We start from the raw sequence: 16,740 nt of genomic DNA on the forward strand, positions 1-16,740 counted from the left end.
GTCCCACCTCCTCCATGAAGCAGTCCCTGGGTGTCACAAAACTTATCTGGGATCCTGTGACTAAGGGTACAAATGCGCTGTGCTGAGCACTCAGAGGACCAGGTGCGTCTGCCGGTGCTCTGCAGGCAGAGACTGCCAAGCCTGGTGGCTAAGGCTTTCTGTCCTCCTCCCTGGCCTGGTAGAGGAGGGCCAGACTGGTGAAGGCAGAGACAGGCAGTGCTGGCTATTGTCCTGCATCAGCCACCACCCAGAGGATCTGTGGAGGGACCTGGGGTGGGGGGTTCCTGGGCCTCCTGGTCCTGAGGCAGAACAAAAGACAGATGGAAAGCCTCTTTGACACAGAAAAGCTAGACTCAGCTCAAACTTCCCAAGTGGTTGGGTGGGGAGGGCCTTCCAGGGAAACAGGCACACTGAATGGGACCCCCCCCAGGGACCGCCCACAGCCTAGGCACCTAGTCTTGAGTCTCAGGAGCTGAGAGCTGATGTCTTTAAGGAGCTGCCTGGAGGCCAACAGGAAAGAGGACTGGCACTAGCAAGCAGGCTATAGGCTGGACCTGCTCTTCTTTTCAGAATGTTCTTTTAAAAATCTGCCCACATAAAATCTGCTCATACTAATTAATATTTGTAGCAAGATTATAAATATTTGATTCTCCTACTGTTAATTACCAGAATGTTCACATTTACACATTGAGGCCACTCCAGCCTTCCTTCACTAAATCCTTAGAGTGATGTGCATCTGACAGGCAACTGCTGATTAAACCACCTGCTTCTGAGCCTTGGCACCCCCCACGTCCAGGGTGGTACCCACAGGGCCAACTGCAAAAGGATGAGAGCTGGTTATGCAGAGGGAAAGAGACCTGGCCTGGTGACAGAAAGACTGCCCATCCCACTCAGAGTGAAAACAGACTCTGGTTTCTGAGTCTTTCTTAGTTCAGGTGTGACTCAGCTCAAGTCCCCTGGACGTTCCCAGGATTTCCAGGACAGCCTGAAAGCGCTCTTTAGTGCCAAGATGCTAGTTTCCGGTGTCTCCTTAAATGTGTTTTCTCCATTTGCTCCAGCAAACTACCTCTGGATAGTTGTGTTGTTTTTTTTCAATGATTCATTTTTTGACACCCATCAGTGCTACTGCTACTGCTACCAGCACCAAAGATTCAACATTACCTTCCCCTGTTCTGCCCATATTCCCCTCACCCAAGGTGGGCTGGGACACAGCAGGCTGGGTTACTGACCACCTCAGTTCCAGGGAAGATGTCCCACAGTTCCTAAGATCCTGTGGTGGAGTGAGGAGGGGCCCATATTGATCATGAAAGGTGTAGGGGCCACCTCTCCCCCTGTTCTGTGGGGGATGGGGTAACCATTATATGTCCTAGCCTGGGGCTTCCCCTCTGGTTTCCTATTTGCAGTTATTTGAATTTTTTAAAAAATATCCTTTTCTGGGGGGAAAAATACTTGGATAAAATCATTATTTTAAAAACATTTTCAACTGGATGAAATCTGCCCCTTTTGGTTCCTGCTGACCAGCTATTGGGAAAGGACATGTCTACCAGGAGGAGCAAGGCTGGCTATATGGGATGGGAGTGCCCATGTCAGGCTGAAGAGACTGGAAATACCAGAAACCCAGGGGCCCCAAAAGTGAGGTAGACACATGGCAGGCAGCAGGTGGGCATGAGGATGTCACTGCAGGGGCTGGGCTGGCTGGACCCCTGCCCCTTCTCCGCCAGTGCTCATGGGCGAGGGCTAACCAAGCCATGCCAACCCCTTGAAACCCTAACACACTCAGACAGTGGTGCTATCCTGCAGGGAGTCTGATGCCCAGAAGAGGAAAAGCCAGCCTCACTGTTCCATTGTCACTCTGCCCCTCCCTGTGTATCACCTGCTCTCCAAGCCAGGAAAGGTACTGACCAGGGAGGCCTTGGAAGGCTTTAAACACTTTCCTAACCAAAGGCAGTAGGCAGTCCCCCGCACACATGCCCGAGAAGAGGACAGCTCTGTCAGGTGAGAGGCTGATGCCACCTAGCCAGCTGCTGAGCTTCCCACGGAGGCTCTTCAGGCAAAGGATGATGGGTAGAATCTGCCTGCTGGAGAGCCCAACAGAGAGACCCTGTGACCATGTCACTTTCCCTACTGCCTACAGGAAAAGCCCCCCCCCCCCCCTTTTGGGCCTAGCTGCTTTCCCAAGTATTCTCCCCACAAAGTCTCTTTATCATCCAGCCCAGTAGTCACTTCAGTGTCCAAATGCATGTCTTTGTCCCCACTGCCCCTCACCCAAAATGACCCTGCAGGCCTCTTTGGAAGCCCGCCTCCACTAGGAAGTCTTCCCAACCCACCAAAACCCAGAGCTGGCTCCCTCCTGACACCTCATGGCACTCCCTCTTGGCACCAACTACTGCCCCGTGATACCACCTAGGGACACACAGAGCCAACTTGGCGGCTGGAGATCAGGGTGCCCTCATCTTGGCTTTCCCCATTGCTCCCTCTTCCATGCCTGGCATACAGCAGGTACTCAATAAATACCATGAAGAGGTTTTCAAAAAGATAAGAATAAAAGAGAGGAGAACAAAGGAGGCAAATGGCTCTGACAGCCTCCCCAGTCCCCTAGCCTGTGAGGAACAAGCAGGATAATCTGAGCTCCATTTGACTCTCTCCCACTTTGAGAAGGTCTGTTTACAGGAATACAGCATTCCTACCAGAAACTGACTTTCCATTTGCCCTAGGAAGGGAGGCCACTGAGCAGAGACCAGGCCAGGCCTGCTCTTCAGGACTGACTGCCACCCCCACCTCTGCAGCCTGGCCACAGTGGACTTCAGGCTCAGGGCCACCTCCAAGTGTCTCAGCTACTGTGCACAATTTGCGTTTTTACACATTTGTCCTTATAAAGATAATTTGATAGCTTAGAGTCTGTTGCCTTTGTTATTTTTTTAAAGCAAGTAAGAACAAAGCAATAGAAATGCAAGACTGAGCCATATGCTTGGCAGGCAGGCAGGAGGTGGAGGAGAGGCCACCACTGCATCTGCATCTGGCCAGAACTGGGAAGATGGGCCATTGGCAGAAACCAAGCACATCAAACACACTCTCGAAATCACAGGACCAGTGGAAATGAAGGAGCTCCTGGTCACAGGGGAAGCAGGGAGCCGGACTGAGGGCTGAGCATGCGGTCTGCGCTGTTCCCTAAGCGAGCCGTGACAGGTGCAAGCAGAAAGACAAAGCCTGGAGAACAGAGTGTGATCAGGGTTAGGGGCAGCACGGGCAATATTGGTGGAGGCAGCATGGGGCGAACAGGTGAGGATGAGCACAGATGGCACATGACACAGACAGTGACAACATGGCAGGTGAGGATGGATGGCCATGAGGGGGGTTGGGCTCTCCCAGAAGGCCCACACCCTACAACCTGGGGTTCAGGGCAACCTCTGAGGCTCCTCAGTGGCTCTGCTCAGGCTGTCAATGGGGCTGACTGGGCATCGCCTGCAACCGTGTACACCAGCCTCTGAGGCTCCCATTCTTCTGACTCCTGCTGGTTTTCTCGCTCCCCACCCCTCACATTAAACACCGACATACCCCTCAGATCTTGGCTGAGTTTTGCCTCCTCAGGAAGGCCTCCCATCTCACCAAGAGGACAGGCCATATCTCTCTGGAATAGACGAACTCTACCTCTCTGGTGCTGGCTTCGGTTATATCCTAACTCTCAGCTGTGTAATTGACTGATTTGCACCTGCCTCCCCTACTAAAAGCCTGCAGCAGGGACCAGGGCTGACCCCCACACCTGGCACAGTGCTAACAGAACACCTGGATGGGTATGGCCATAGGCTGGCCAAAGAATCCTAGAGAAGGCTCAGCCCCCGACTGACCACTGGACTAGGCCTCTGACCTCTGAGGCCCTTTTTGGCTCTGGCATTGAGGTGACATGGAGCATGACAGGCAGATAGCAAAGGTCTTAGACCAACGAGCCACTATAGACACATCCCAAAGGCCGGCTAAGCCAGGCCAAGTGAAGGACCAAGTCATTCCTGCACCCTGGGCCCTCCGCTGAGGCATCTCCAGCAAGGAGGGAAATGCACATGGATGTAGTCTCCATCAGGTCAGCCAGGCATGGGGCATTCCTAGCGTTAGCCTCAGCCCTGGCCTGGCATGGAAGGAGACTTACACCCTGCTCTCTCTGGCTCAACCCCAACTAGTGGGTGGCCTTGGGTAAGTACCTACCTGCCCTCTGCTTGGTTTTCTCTTGAGGAAACAAAGGCACAGCCACACCTGCAGGGCAGCTGTGAAGATAGAGACGTGGTACCACCCCATGGGCACATGCCCGGAGCCCAGCACAGAGCAAGCATGCAGCACTGCATGGTGGGGCTCCATTACTCACACATGTGCACACACACGCACACACATGCACGCATATCAACACTGTATGTGAGGGAGGGGTAGAGATTTTGTTCAAAAATCTCCTTATGCTCTGCTTGAACACGTGCAAACAGCAATCACTGGGAGCCTCTTAAAGGTCATAACATGCCCCTCATGTCACTTTTTTTTTTTTTTTTTCTGTTCGGGAAGCTTCAACACCAAGGATTTCAGCACTGTGGGCAAATTCCAAGAGACTGATGAAAGGGAGAAGGTAGTGAGGTGGGGAGGACAATCAGGTAGAGCTGCCAGCAGCAGCACCCACAGTAGCTCATTCTCTCTCTGCAGTTCTCTCTTTCAGCTTGGCCAGAGGGCCCCTATCCAGGTCAGCTACGAGTGGCCAGGAGGGCTAAGAAGGGTTGGCTTTGACACCCGGCTGTGGTGAAGTCTCAGAAGGACCTGAGGGGCCAATTTCAAACACTAGTATTTTTCTTTTAAATTCTTTGCAAACCCCAGTGAAGAAAGCCAAAGGCTATTCACTAGAGTTGTAAATGGCTGCCAGAAGCTTCTAGCCCTAGTGCAGGTGGGACAAGGGTGCAGGTAAGGGTGGTTCAGAGAGCAAATCAGGGTCCTATAAAGCAACTATTACCAAACGTCAAGCTACCTACACAGACTTGGAGCTATTTTTTGAAATCTTTTCTAAGTCCTATACCAAATGAGAATTGACTCTAGTTGATTTCTGGTTTTGAAGCAAAGGCATACTAAAGTGGAGAGGCAACTCTAATGCAGGGTTTCCTAACCATGCCAAGGAAAGTCCTGATGCTTAGCTCCCCCTCCTGCTGGTGGCAAATTAGGTAGCTCACAATAGGCTCACAATGGGGCAGGAGACTGATACACAAAGCCCAATGCCCAGACCCACTCAGGGCTGGGGCCTCAGAGGACACTGTCTGCCCCTCTTTTGAGGCCACACCACTGGCTGGAGAGAGTTGGGGTGCAAACTGAGGGAGACTGGCCCCAGAGTCCAGGCTCCTCCTTCTATGCAGTGCTACCTAGTTCTTGTCCCAGCTCCACCAGTAACCTGGAGAAGAACTGCATCTATGAGGAGGTTAGGATGTGCAAGCACTTTCATTCAATACCCACGAGGAAAACAACACCCCCATTCTGCAGGTGAGGAAACTGAGACTCAGAGAAGTAAAGTCCCTTGTCTAAGGTGGCTGAGCACACAAGCAATGGAGCTAGGACTGGAACTCAGATCCCTTGACTCCAGGGCCCACTCTGCCCCTGCCTCTGTCTGACCTCAAGCGGGTCCCTGAACCTCTCCTCAGCTGTACCAGCACTAGCTGCACCATCACTCTCTCTGCAGTAGGAGGGATTGGCTTTGGCTCCAATGGGCGCTAATGCCCCGTCCTTTCAAAGGAGACCTGAGGTTGGTCTCAGGCCAAGAAGCTGAGTGGAAGGTGTGAATCACATGTTCTCCTCCTAGGGCCTGATCAGGAAGCAGGAGTAGACGTGGGCAGTGTGGCCCTTCGAAGCTACCAGCATATTTCCTGACACCAGCAATCTGTTGCTTCTGCCAGGAGTCTGGCCTTCCCCTAGAAACTAGTGTGGCTGCTGAAAGGGCCATTTCAACATTCTAAGTTCATGGCTATGTTAGGGCCCCAAACATTTTCATGTTGCAGATACTGCTTTCTTCAGAGGTGAGGCAATGTGAGGAGGCTGAAGGTTCTGAAAGCACTGGGCAGCCAGACCTGGGCAGAGCACACAGCGTGGCCAGTGTGGGACTTCCCTGCACACCCAGGTTGGGACTGGGCAAAGGGTAGGTCACAGGATCCCAGTGTCTCTACACTGTTGTTGAGAGGAATCACTCTGATTATTATTATTACTTTTTTTTTTTTTTTTACAAATATTCAAATATGTACAACCATTTAAGCTATATTTGAACTTATTTGTATGGCTCCCTATGTAAACTTCCAGAACAAACAACTATTCTGTTGGTGCCCAGGACCTGTCATGCCCAGTGTCCACCCATGAGCACTCTGCAGTGGCTCCCCAACAGCTTCATGCCTGCATGGGACAGCTGGGCAGTGGTCATGAACCCCCTCTAAGGCACTCCTGCCTCCCTCCTTCCTTGCTCCTGGAGGTGTACCCAGCCCTATGGGCTGACAGCCAAGCATGGTGGTGCCTGCAGGGCTGGGGAGGATGGTGCTGGTGCTCCCAGCCCAGGAGAGTATGAGCAGGGCCACACAGCATGCGCACAACCATGAAAGGCAGCACTCTCTCTTGAAAACTTTGGCATGGAGCTAAATCCTCATAGGAAGTACCTGGCAGAAACTAATTCCCACAGCAGGGATTTACTGCTAAGTGTTTTCTCAATATTCTCAAGTAAAATGTTGGGAACAGGGTGGTTTCCCTGTTTAACTTGCGTTAACTAAGAATGGGAGAGAGGATCTAACTTAGGGAATGTCTGCACAACTGAAGACTGGAGAAGCAGGTGGTCAGCTCCTTCCATCTCTGCTCAACACTCTGGGATAGGGAGGGAGTTGCCAATGCCAATACTAGGGGATAATGACACAGACCCACTGGGAGGTGATGGAGACACACAGCACCACATTCAGATCCACAGCCTCTCTCTCAACACACATGCTGCAGATTCAAACCAAATCCAGACACTTCAAGTCTCCTATCCTCTTGGATCACCAAATCGCATCCCCAGAGAAGTTGAACACTGGCCACCTTGTCATCCTCCATCAGTACTTTCCTGAACCTGCTCTCGACCCCTGCCCACTGGGCTCAGGAAGCTGTAGGCAGATGCCTGTGCTCTCCAGAAACCTGTGCACCAGGCAGGGGCCTCAACAGGGCACTGGAGCCAAGGTGGTGCAGCCTCAGCCCCTTTCTGCCTAGCCCTGAAGGACCTCAACTTCAGGGCTCTCACAGTACTCCAGAGGGCCCGTTCTTCCTCCAAGGAGCTACTCTATAAAGGCCACCTGGCAGGAGGCACAGCCCTGGACCAATCCCACCCAACTAGGTTGTATCCCAGTGCCCTGGGGAAGGCAGAGCAAGGCCCATTTTCCCAGCCCAGATGAGATGAGTGACACATGAGTGAGAACCCAGGTTTTTCAACATTGTCACTACCTCCCCAGTGCTCCATTTTAATGACCCTCTTAGTCCACTAATTTGTCTCATCCCAGCAAGTACTCTGTCACCAGCTTATCACTGTAAAGGTGAGGAGAATGTGAAGAAATCGAGCTACTGGCCAGCATGCAAGCCTCCTAATGTTAGTAAGGCATGTGGTTGAACAGTCGCCACCTGCCCCATCCCACGTGGGACAGCCTCACACATGGTCCCAGGGAACTCCCATCAACAACAGCCTGTCTGGATTTCCAGGGGTGACAGACTTAGCACTAGTCATGGCCTTCCCATAACCGTCACAAGGACAGAGCTGTAACAATGTGCTGCTAAAAAATGCAGGTGTCACTAAGCTGACTGTGCCAAGAGCCATTCAAGCAGCCCACTAAGTCTTCCAAATGCCATTCAAAGTAGATGTCAGCATCCCTATTTTGCAGGTAAGAAAATACACACTCAAAAGGCAAGGTGCCTTAGTCTGGTCCGCCCCGCCCCTGGCTCCCAGGTGGGCAAGCTGGCAGGTGACGACCCTGAGCATGTCTTGGAAGCACAAGAATCACCGTGAGTCCATGAGGTTAATGAACAGCCGCAACATTGCCCGTGTCACCTCAGACCCAGCACCCCCCCTCACCAAAACAAAGCGACAAAACAAAGTCGCCCAAGCACCCTCCCCGTGATTGGTGTGCCGCCCTAGGCTGGCAGTAGGGAGAACAGGGACTGTACCGTCCGGCGTTGCCTGCTGGTGGGGTTTTTTACATTTGACGTAATCGTGGTCAATCGGAGTGGCTGTGTAAGGTGGGGATGTCAGACCTGGGCCAGAGGAGGAGGGGAGGGAGGCTCCGGGGCCCGGCAGTGTCCCAGCTGAAGAGTGGGAGTCCTCGTCCACCAGGCAGGCCTTCTCCCTGTGGGACAGAATGTTGGGGCACAGGTCAGAGTTGCCACGTCCCACTAAAACAGATATGTGCCAGTGTGGGTCAGTGCCCTTCCCAGGACCTACTATTCCCACAAACCTTCATTGGAACCTGCCCCATCTGGTTGGGCCACCCCCACGGTACCTGCAGGGGCTCTGGCCCCTAAGTGGACACTGCCCAACCTTTCTGGCTGTGCTCTGCCAGCGTCTCTGGTTCTCAGTCCCTAGGATGCTCTCCTCAGAAGTGCCCCAGCACACCCCCTGATAGATTTAATCCCTGACAAGTGGGCAAACAGCAACGCATTTGGATTTACTGCACACTCACACACGTATACAAGGATATCTGTTGCAACATGGTTGAGCAAAAAAATAGAAAGACCCTAAATGTCCATCAAAATGGTTACATAAAACATGGTGCATCCATACTACAGAATAATAAATAGCCACTAGAAAGAATGGGGTGAATGGGGTACCATTTCTATGGACTGTGTCCCAGACCCATTCCTGGGAGAAAAAAGCAAACAACACCTGCAGTAGTTCACTTTCATAAAAGAAACCCTATCATTGTATGTGTGCATGTAAGTGTGTTTGAATGCATAGAAAACTATTTGAGAAATTAAACTGTGTATAGTGGCTAACTGGGGAGGAGAAGGGATCTGTCACATGTTAGTCTATGTTTGTATACTACCTGAATTTCCTACAACTAGAATACACTTATGTATTATTTGTATAATTTAAAAAAATTTTAAAAACAGAATTATGATCAATAAAAGACAACTTCATTGTACCCTAGGGGCCTCTTGTGACAAAAAAATACATATCTATAACTTCTGAGCACACTGTGCCCACCTGAGTAACCTGCCATGCATGTGCCTATCTCTCCCATAAGTGGAGGGGCACTGTCTCTACGGAGCTGGGTGCTACTCATCAGCAGCACACATCCTGTAGACACACACTTGTGGCTATGAGCAGACGGCCCTCGAGGACAGGCCTGGGTGCAGTTTCTCTGGCACTCAGCTTAACCCTGCACAGTGCCCAGCCAGGCAGGGGCCCCAGAAACAGGGCAAACTGAGCCAAAGCACCTGGACGAAGCATGAAGGAGGTGGACACCAGAGTGAAAGAAGTCTGGGCCACAGAAATGATTCACAACCAAGGGGAGGCCAGGGCTCAGTCCCAGGCCCACGGAGGCGAGCACACCATGGCCCCAGCTTGCCTCATCTCTCTGGCACCATAGGAGGAACCCATGCTTGCCACGCCCTTCACTACTGCTTCTGGGGAGAAGGAGCAGACCACACCCTCAGAAACTACCCTTGGGAGAGGCCAGACCACCCTTGGGAGAAGCCTTGGAAAAGGGGTAAGAGTCTGCAAAGTGAAAACTAGTTTTCTATAGTGTACTGCACAGAACAGAGCTATGACCCAGTGGAGAAGGAGGGAAGGCATTTGCTTCTCCCCAGGACTTGCCCCTGAGGGTGGAGTGACACTAGGCATGGTCACAGGGTGAGGGGACTGGGGACTATACACTCACCCTCTCCTCAGATTCAACAGAAATACCTTGGCTCAGCAATTGGGAGTTACCAGATAGGTTCCAGACACTTCATGAGTTCCAGTTTACTCAGTAGCAACCCTCTGAACACTACATTACAGTAAATGAGCCATCTGGGGTGCAGATGGATAAGCCACAAGGAGTCACCACAAGCGTGCTACTCACTTTTCTGAAGCTTTGGGTGTATTCTTCTCCTCGCCCCTGGCAAAGGGTCCTTCAGCAGCCTCCTTCATAAAGTTGACCAGGACCTCTGCAGCAACCCCCGAGTCAGGTTTCCCCAGGAGCTTCAGGATGGAAGCATGGAGCCGGAAGTACACCTAGGAGGACAACACCTCTGGTGTGAGCAGCCTTCCCAGTTACTCAGGTTTGTTTCACAGGCCAGTCAGCCACACTGGAAATGGGCCACTGACCAGGCCACAGGTCACCAGACACTGCGTGTTTTCATCAGCTTTCAAGCTAGCCAACCTATAACTAATTCAAAACAAGCTCTGAAAATTTAAAGAGCTACTGTCAGCATTCTGGTTTAAACATTTACCCAGTAACCCAGGCACACGGTTGTGAGATAATGAGAGCAATAAACCCCCTCAGCTCTGCTCGCCAGGTGCTGCTGCCCTCTTTGTGCTCCTCTCCTGGCACCCACAGAAAGTAAGCCTCCACATCTGTCTCCTCACTGGACTGTGGACTCCCTGAGGTAAGGACTAGATTGGATTTCTATTTGTAACCAGCCTCTGGCAGAGCCAGGCTCCTACAGGACTTAAGAACCTCTGCCCAGTGGGTGTGGGGTAGGTGAGCAGGCAGCAAACTGCATCAGCCAGGGCCTGCGCTGGCCTCCACTTCCTCCAGTCCTTACCATACTCCTCAGTTTACAAATTCATGAAGTGAACCTCCCAAAGCCCCACAGCCAAGAAAGCGAAAGGCCATGGACCCCAGGTCTGTCCTGTCTCCTGCCCTCTACTGGCCCCAAGCAGGCACCTCCACAGGCAACTTGACCTGACCTTCCCACCCAGGTTGTGGGTGTGATGCAGCTCCTACCTGCAGCCCACATTGTCATGGAGAACACATGGGCGTCACGAGGGCTGAGGTCTGCCAGCACCACAGGCCCTGACTAACCAGCCTCCCTCACCCCAGAGGAGGCCCTCACCCAGGTGAGATGCCCAATCTCAAGGGAGAGCACTCTCAAGGGGAATCTCCGACAGAGGGGGCTCACACCCAGAGCCCCTCCACCTCCAGCCCACCCATGGACCCCAGAAAAATTGGCCCAGCAACTCCATTTTTAGATATAGGAAACTTCCCAAGTTACCCACACATGCCCAGGGGACCAAATTCGGGGCAGGGCAAAGTGTTCAACTGGCAGGTAAAGTATTTTGAATGAAGGCTCAACAGCAGAGGGAAATTTTTATCAGGGCAGGGTTAAATTCTTCACAGGAATGTTATTTTAAAAATAAGATATACATATGTACCAGCTGACTCAAAGTTACATGGGTGCGTTGGCTGCTCAGAATGGGATGCCCCTGAAATTAACTCTGCACACCTTCTCTCCTCTGAGTCAGCACAGTGTACTGGGAAGGGTGGTACACACATCTGAGGCCTCAGTTTCTCATCTGGAAGTCTCTGGACGCCCCATCCTGCCTGCTCATCTGTTCTATCAGGCAGTAGCAGAGGTCAAAACTCGAAGAAAAAACCATGGAGGAGAAAGAGTTGGCATCATCTTCCTGAGGGCTGGGCCATCGCCCACCCCCACTGCAGGCTCAGTGCTGCTCAGAGGTTCCAAGTGAGAGCCCCAGCCTCGGTGAGATCTGGCCCAGCTCCACTCCTCTGGGAACTGGTGACTTAGGACAAGTTACCCTACTCCTCTGGGCCTCAGCCTTCTTATCCCAAGGTGATACTCCTCTAAGGTGCATGACCCTGAGTGGACAGCATGACAGAACTGTGACAGAGAAGGACCTGAGACCTGGGACTGCTGCCAAAAAAGCATTCAAGTAGGAAGCTGTGCTTCCATACTTTATGGTGAACCCCAAGAATATGGTCCCAAAACAGCCACGATAAACCACTTGGCATGAATCATTTTAAAAAGACAAGATTTTAAAAAATGAGACTTTTAGTTTGCTCACAAGATTAGCAAATATTAAAAAGAGGGTCTTAGCATGGTTGAGGGAAAACAGCCATGCACACGAATCAGTACAACCTTTCAGGGCAACTAGATGTTGCTGATGAAAATGTTAAATGACCCAGCAATTCCAACTCTGGACTTTAGCCTTTGGGAAGACTCTTTAAGTGCTCACTGATACAAGCTCAGGGACATGCACTGCCCTGTCACAGCAAGAAGTGGAGAGGAGACCAAACCCATTAAGGGGCTGTGCAGATAAACAAATGCCCAGCCAAATGACAGGGCACTAGGATAGGCACGGAAGCTCACCAGCCCTTCCACTACACCTTGTCCCATGAAAAGGCAAGCTGCAAAATCGTAAGAAGATGTTACTACATAGCTTTATGTTAACAGGAAAAAACCTGGACATACAAGGACATACACAAACAGTTAACAGGGATTTCTGGGGGGTGCTAGGATCATCGGGGATTTGCACATTTTATATACTTCTGAATTGTTTGAATCTCTCTTTTTTTAAACCCAAGAATATGTATTAGTTTTATAATAAGGAAAAAAATACATAAAGGCAGAAAAAGGACGAACAAGCAGTGGATTCTGCCCAAATGCCAAGAAGCTTACCGGGCATGTGGGACTGGTTTGTGGCTGGGCACACAGCCTCAGACAGGGTGAAGTTAAAGTTCTCTGGGCCTCAGGAAACTTTGAGTCCTGGGCCAAACCAAGCACATCTGAATCCCCACCCATGTTCTTGGTTTCCTTATCTATAGGATGGGTGGTCATGGCTGCCAGGCCCACCTCACAGGACTGCTATGAACAACAGTTGAGAGCATTCATCAGAAACATTCTGGAAGTCATAAAAGAGAATCCAAGCAGTAAAGAAATGCTCTTCTCTTAAGCAGCAGTGAGAAGCCCCAAATCTGGGGTCCAGAGAGCAGGCTGCTCACCTGACTCAGCCCTGCCAAGCTGGGCAGTCCAGGCACAGACTGGGCCTCACTAGGCCTTGGATGCCTCATTTGCACCCCAGGGACAAGGGTGCTGCCCTCTTCCTGCCAGGCTGCAGGGTATGAATGTCCTGGGCACCAGGAGGTGCTGCACTGCACTGACTGTCATCATCAGGGCCAGGTTCCTAGAACGTGTCTGTGCTAATGAGAAAAGCCGATTTTCTTTTGAGAGATAAGAACAAATGCTCACTGTCCCAGAAAGGGTGGTAAGCACCCTTTAGAAAAGAGAGGAAAAGCTGTTTTAATTTAATTCCACATGAAGCTGCTACACAGAGAGGTTTCCAGTGGGTTGTAGGGGAGTCACTGGGACCATGAGCCCTGTTCCCAGAGAGACAGAGAGACCAGCCTGCCCCTGCCCTTTGCCCTGTCCTGGGCCAGTACAGTGTCACCTCCAAGGCCTCCATGGCCAGCTCGGGTGGGTTGTGGTAGTGGATCTTCTTGGGGTAGCGGGCGGCCTCCTCATGCAGGTAGTGGCCAGCCTGCCTGTAGTGCAGCAGGTAAACAGTGGGCGGCTGCTGCTGCTTCTCAGCCACCTTGCCCAACATGTAGTGGATGAGCCACTCCTCCTCGTCGCCATCACCCTCACAGCGGGCCGCTGATGTGAAACAGTGCCTGGCTGTCTCCAGCATACTGTCGCGCCGGCTTTCCATCTGTAACAAGACCACAAGACGGGCCAGCCTTAGGCGCAAAGCCTGAATCTGCCCAGGGATCACGCTTTTTCCTGCATGAAGCACTGCTGACATGTTTTCAAATTCATATTCCTCTCAGCAACCCTGAGGCACAAGACTGCTGTCACCATTTCATAGCAAGTGACACTGAGATGTGGGGAGGCCAGAAACTTCCCAAAAGCACATACCAAGTAAGGCACAGAGCTGGACTTAAACTCAGGTCACTTCATATCACCCCAGGGTCCTTCTCCTACCATCCCCCTGTAGCATCTAACATTCTTTATGAGTTTATAAAGTACCTACTCACCTCTCACTAAAGGTCCCAACTATGGCCTGTGTGGCTGCACTAAGGCCCTGTGCACGCCAGGGAGAGGAGCACAAGCTAAGGCTGCTGGCCATCCCTGTAAGAGGAAGTGGGCCAATAGCAGCTCTGCCACTTCAGTGTGAGAAAGTGAGGCAGCCAGTATGGACCTTCTGGTGAGCCTCTGTTCCAGACAGTGAGCACCCTATTCTCTCGCCCTCTCACTAGGGCAGGCAAGTAGTGCTGGAGAGGACATTCACCCAGCTCTACAGCACTGGAGAAGGAGTATACCCAGCACCATAGTACTGGAGAAAGCTTGAACCTCTGAGGTACAATACGACTTCCCACTCTCTCCTCTGTATCCTTTCAGAGGGATGTAGAGTGCTTGTAAAAGAGCAGATTCTACTAACTTGGAGTCGGCATTTGCAGCAAGTGCCTCTAGCCACCCACTTACACCCTGAAGGATGGAAACAGCTAGGACAGAGGGTTAATTTCTAAGAGGCTTTCTAACTTGGAGAGTCACTTTGCTCCAGTCCCTGTCAGCTGTCAGACACACAATATGTTTCTTCATTACAGAGCCCTGGGCTGGGAGCTAGAGTGAAGAGCAGGGCCACAGAAGCAGCTGCTCTGAGCACCCCAGGTCTCTGGCCTCTCCTTTCTGTGCCCCTGGCTCAATGGCAGGGAGGCTGCAGTCTCTTCTCATTTCACTTCAGGGTGCAGAGAGCGCGGGGAGGCTGTGGCACTAGTCTCTGGCATGGGGAAGCTGCCACAGCCTGTGAGCACATGCCTTATGCTCCAGTTCCACATTGGCGAGCCTACCCTACTGATGTCTGTCCAGTGGATGCTTATTTACATGAATATTCTGTAGCAACAGCCCTGCAACTGACACAAAGGAGCCTAGTGCTACCCAGGCACTCTGTCTGACATGTCTTAGGAAAGAAAATTACCACCTAAGAATTGGGAGACCATCACTAAGTGAAATCCAGTAGAAAAAAAATCACAGTACAGGGCCAAACACAGTATAAACCAAGTGACTCCTTCAAATCCCCTCCATATGGGATTCTGTAGCAAATCTGTTTAAGTAAAAGTCAGCTGCTTAAATGGAGTCCTTCTACTCGAACTGCTTAGTAGGTGGGTGGGCAATGACTTAGTAGCTGTGTGACCTTTACCAAGTCACTGCCCACCCAACTCTCCCACTGGTGTCCCTAACAGCCAAGAAAGAAAGGGTGAATATGAAGAGTCCCTGTCTGGGCTGGTGTCTGGTACCATGCAGAACCTCAGCAAGAGGCTGAGCCCCTATCCTCTCTCCATACAGGGCATACTGCCAATGTCTCTGTCCTTGGTAGATGCGGCAGTCACACCTCAGACAGGAACAGGAGGGATTATTGCTGAGGGTCCACTGTGTTTCAGAAGCTCTGCTAGACACCCTCATATTGCCCAGCCATCCTCAGAGCAGGATGGGCACCCTCACCTTGTGTCTGGGTGCCCATGAGAGGGGTCAGGAAATGGCTGAAGCAGGCGTCCCCACTGAACTCTCACAATACTGAATGGCAGAAGAAACAATCAGCCTTGTTTACAGCCTAAACCATGGCAAGAATGTCAGGTTACTCCCTCCAGGCCACACAGCTGGAAAGCTCTAGCTCTGAAGCCTTCCCCTAGCCTGAGAACTGACATTAAGGGAAATCATTTGTTTTCCTTCACCACTACTTCTGGTGAGTTTGCAGGCAGGAGCTAAAGCACACAGCAGCTCCAACAGCTGCCAACATGTGTCCTACAGTCCATCCTGATCAGACATCCTAAAGCTAGATACAGCTTTAGCAACCAGGGTACTGTGTCCCTGTGGCACACTTCAAGGTCGGAAACTGCCTCCCCAGGAGGCACAGGACAGCCCTGCAAGGTAGTTTTTATCCTGGACAACTATGTAAAACCTCCCTCTCTCCCTCCCTCCCTGTCAGGACACCCATATTCCTGGTGGATTTCCATCTCTCTCTCGCCACCCCTGACATACCAGGGAGACGGTCTGGGAGCCCAGTCTCAGGACCTGAGCTACCCGGCCCAATGGCTTCCATCAGATCGACACTGAGTTCAGCCCCAGAGGCCATGAGCTCGAGTAGAGGAAAGAACAGGCAAGGAGAAAAGGTGTGTGGGAAGTTGAGCTCAGTCTCCTATCTGTCACCCACTCCCTGCTGTCTTTGCTCCTCTCAAGAGGGAGCTCTACAAACAAGTGCCAATGGCAGAAAGGGCTCTGACTTCTCATCACATTTATTTCCTGGAAAATTCCCCCTCTGCTAAATCCCATTTGGCATCATTAGAAGGAGATTAGGGGAAAAAATCCCATGGATCATGTTCAGCCCATCCCACTGGGCCCCAGCAGAGGATAATGGTGTTCCTGGTATTGCAGGGAAGGTCTCCTGGGGAGTCAGGCTCTGCATCCCAGGGCAGCAGCTTTAGTCCCTAGCTGGCCTGGCCCTGGGGCTACTGCAGCACAAATAGAATCCAGTGAGGCTTCTGCATAGGACAGTTAGAATAAAACAGGGTTACAGCAGTTAACAGGAATGTACTAGATCCATGGGAATTAACGTGGATAGAGCTCAACAACACGGTGCCGAGTGAAAAAGGAAGCTGAACACCATATACAGTATGTCAGCATTTAGGAAGAAACTAACAGATAAATCATGATGTTTTTTCTAGTACATATAAATGTATGAAAAGTATTTTAAGTCTGGAAAGATATAAGCCTAACTATAGGTCCCACTGAAGT

At 51.4% G+C, this 16,740-nt stretch overlaps 1 protein-coding gene across 7 annotated transcripts in view; it reads right to left on the minus strand.

Annotated features, from left to right (window-relative positions):
* CABIN1 (calcineurin binding protein 1) overlaps nucleotides 1-16,740 on the minus strand; it is a 168,670-nt gene that overhangs the window by 83,542 nt on the left and 68,388 nt on the right. For 5 of the 7 annotated variants that reach the window (XM_063085901.1, XM_063085903.1, XM_063085905.1 and 2 more), the window contains 3 exons: nucleotides 13,400-13,660; nucleotides 10,071-10,222; nucleotides 8,176-8,354 (listed from right to left, as the gene is read on the minus strand). In XM_063085901.1, the coding sequence (XP_062941971.1) occupies nucleotides 8,176-8,354; nucleotides 10,071-10,222; nucleotides 13,400-13,660 (592 nt within the window). The remainder of the gene's footprint in view (nucleotides 1-8,175; nucleotides 8,355-10,070; nucleotides 10,223-13,399; nucleotides 13,661-16,740) is intronic. The other 2 variants (XM_063085902.1, XM_063085904.1) reach the window with 2 other exon arrangements.

The sequence above is a fragment of the Cynocephalus volans genome, chromosome 2 (genome assembly GCF_027409185.1).
Source record: "Cynocephalus volans isolate mCynVol1 chromosome 2, mCynVol1.pri, whole genome shotgun sequence".
Taxonomy (NCBI): domain Eukaryota; kingdom Metazoa; phylum Chordata; class Mammalia; order Dermoptera; family Cynocephalidae; genus Cynocephalus; species Cynocephalus volans.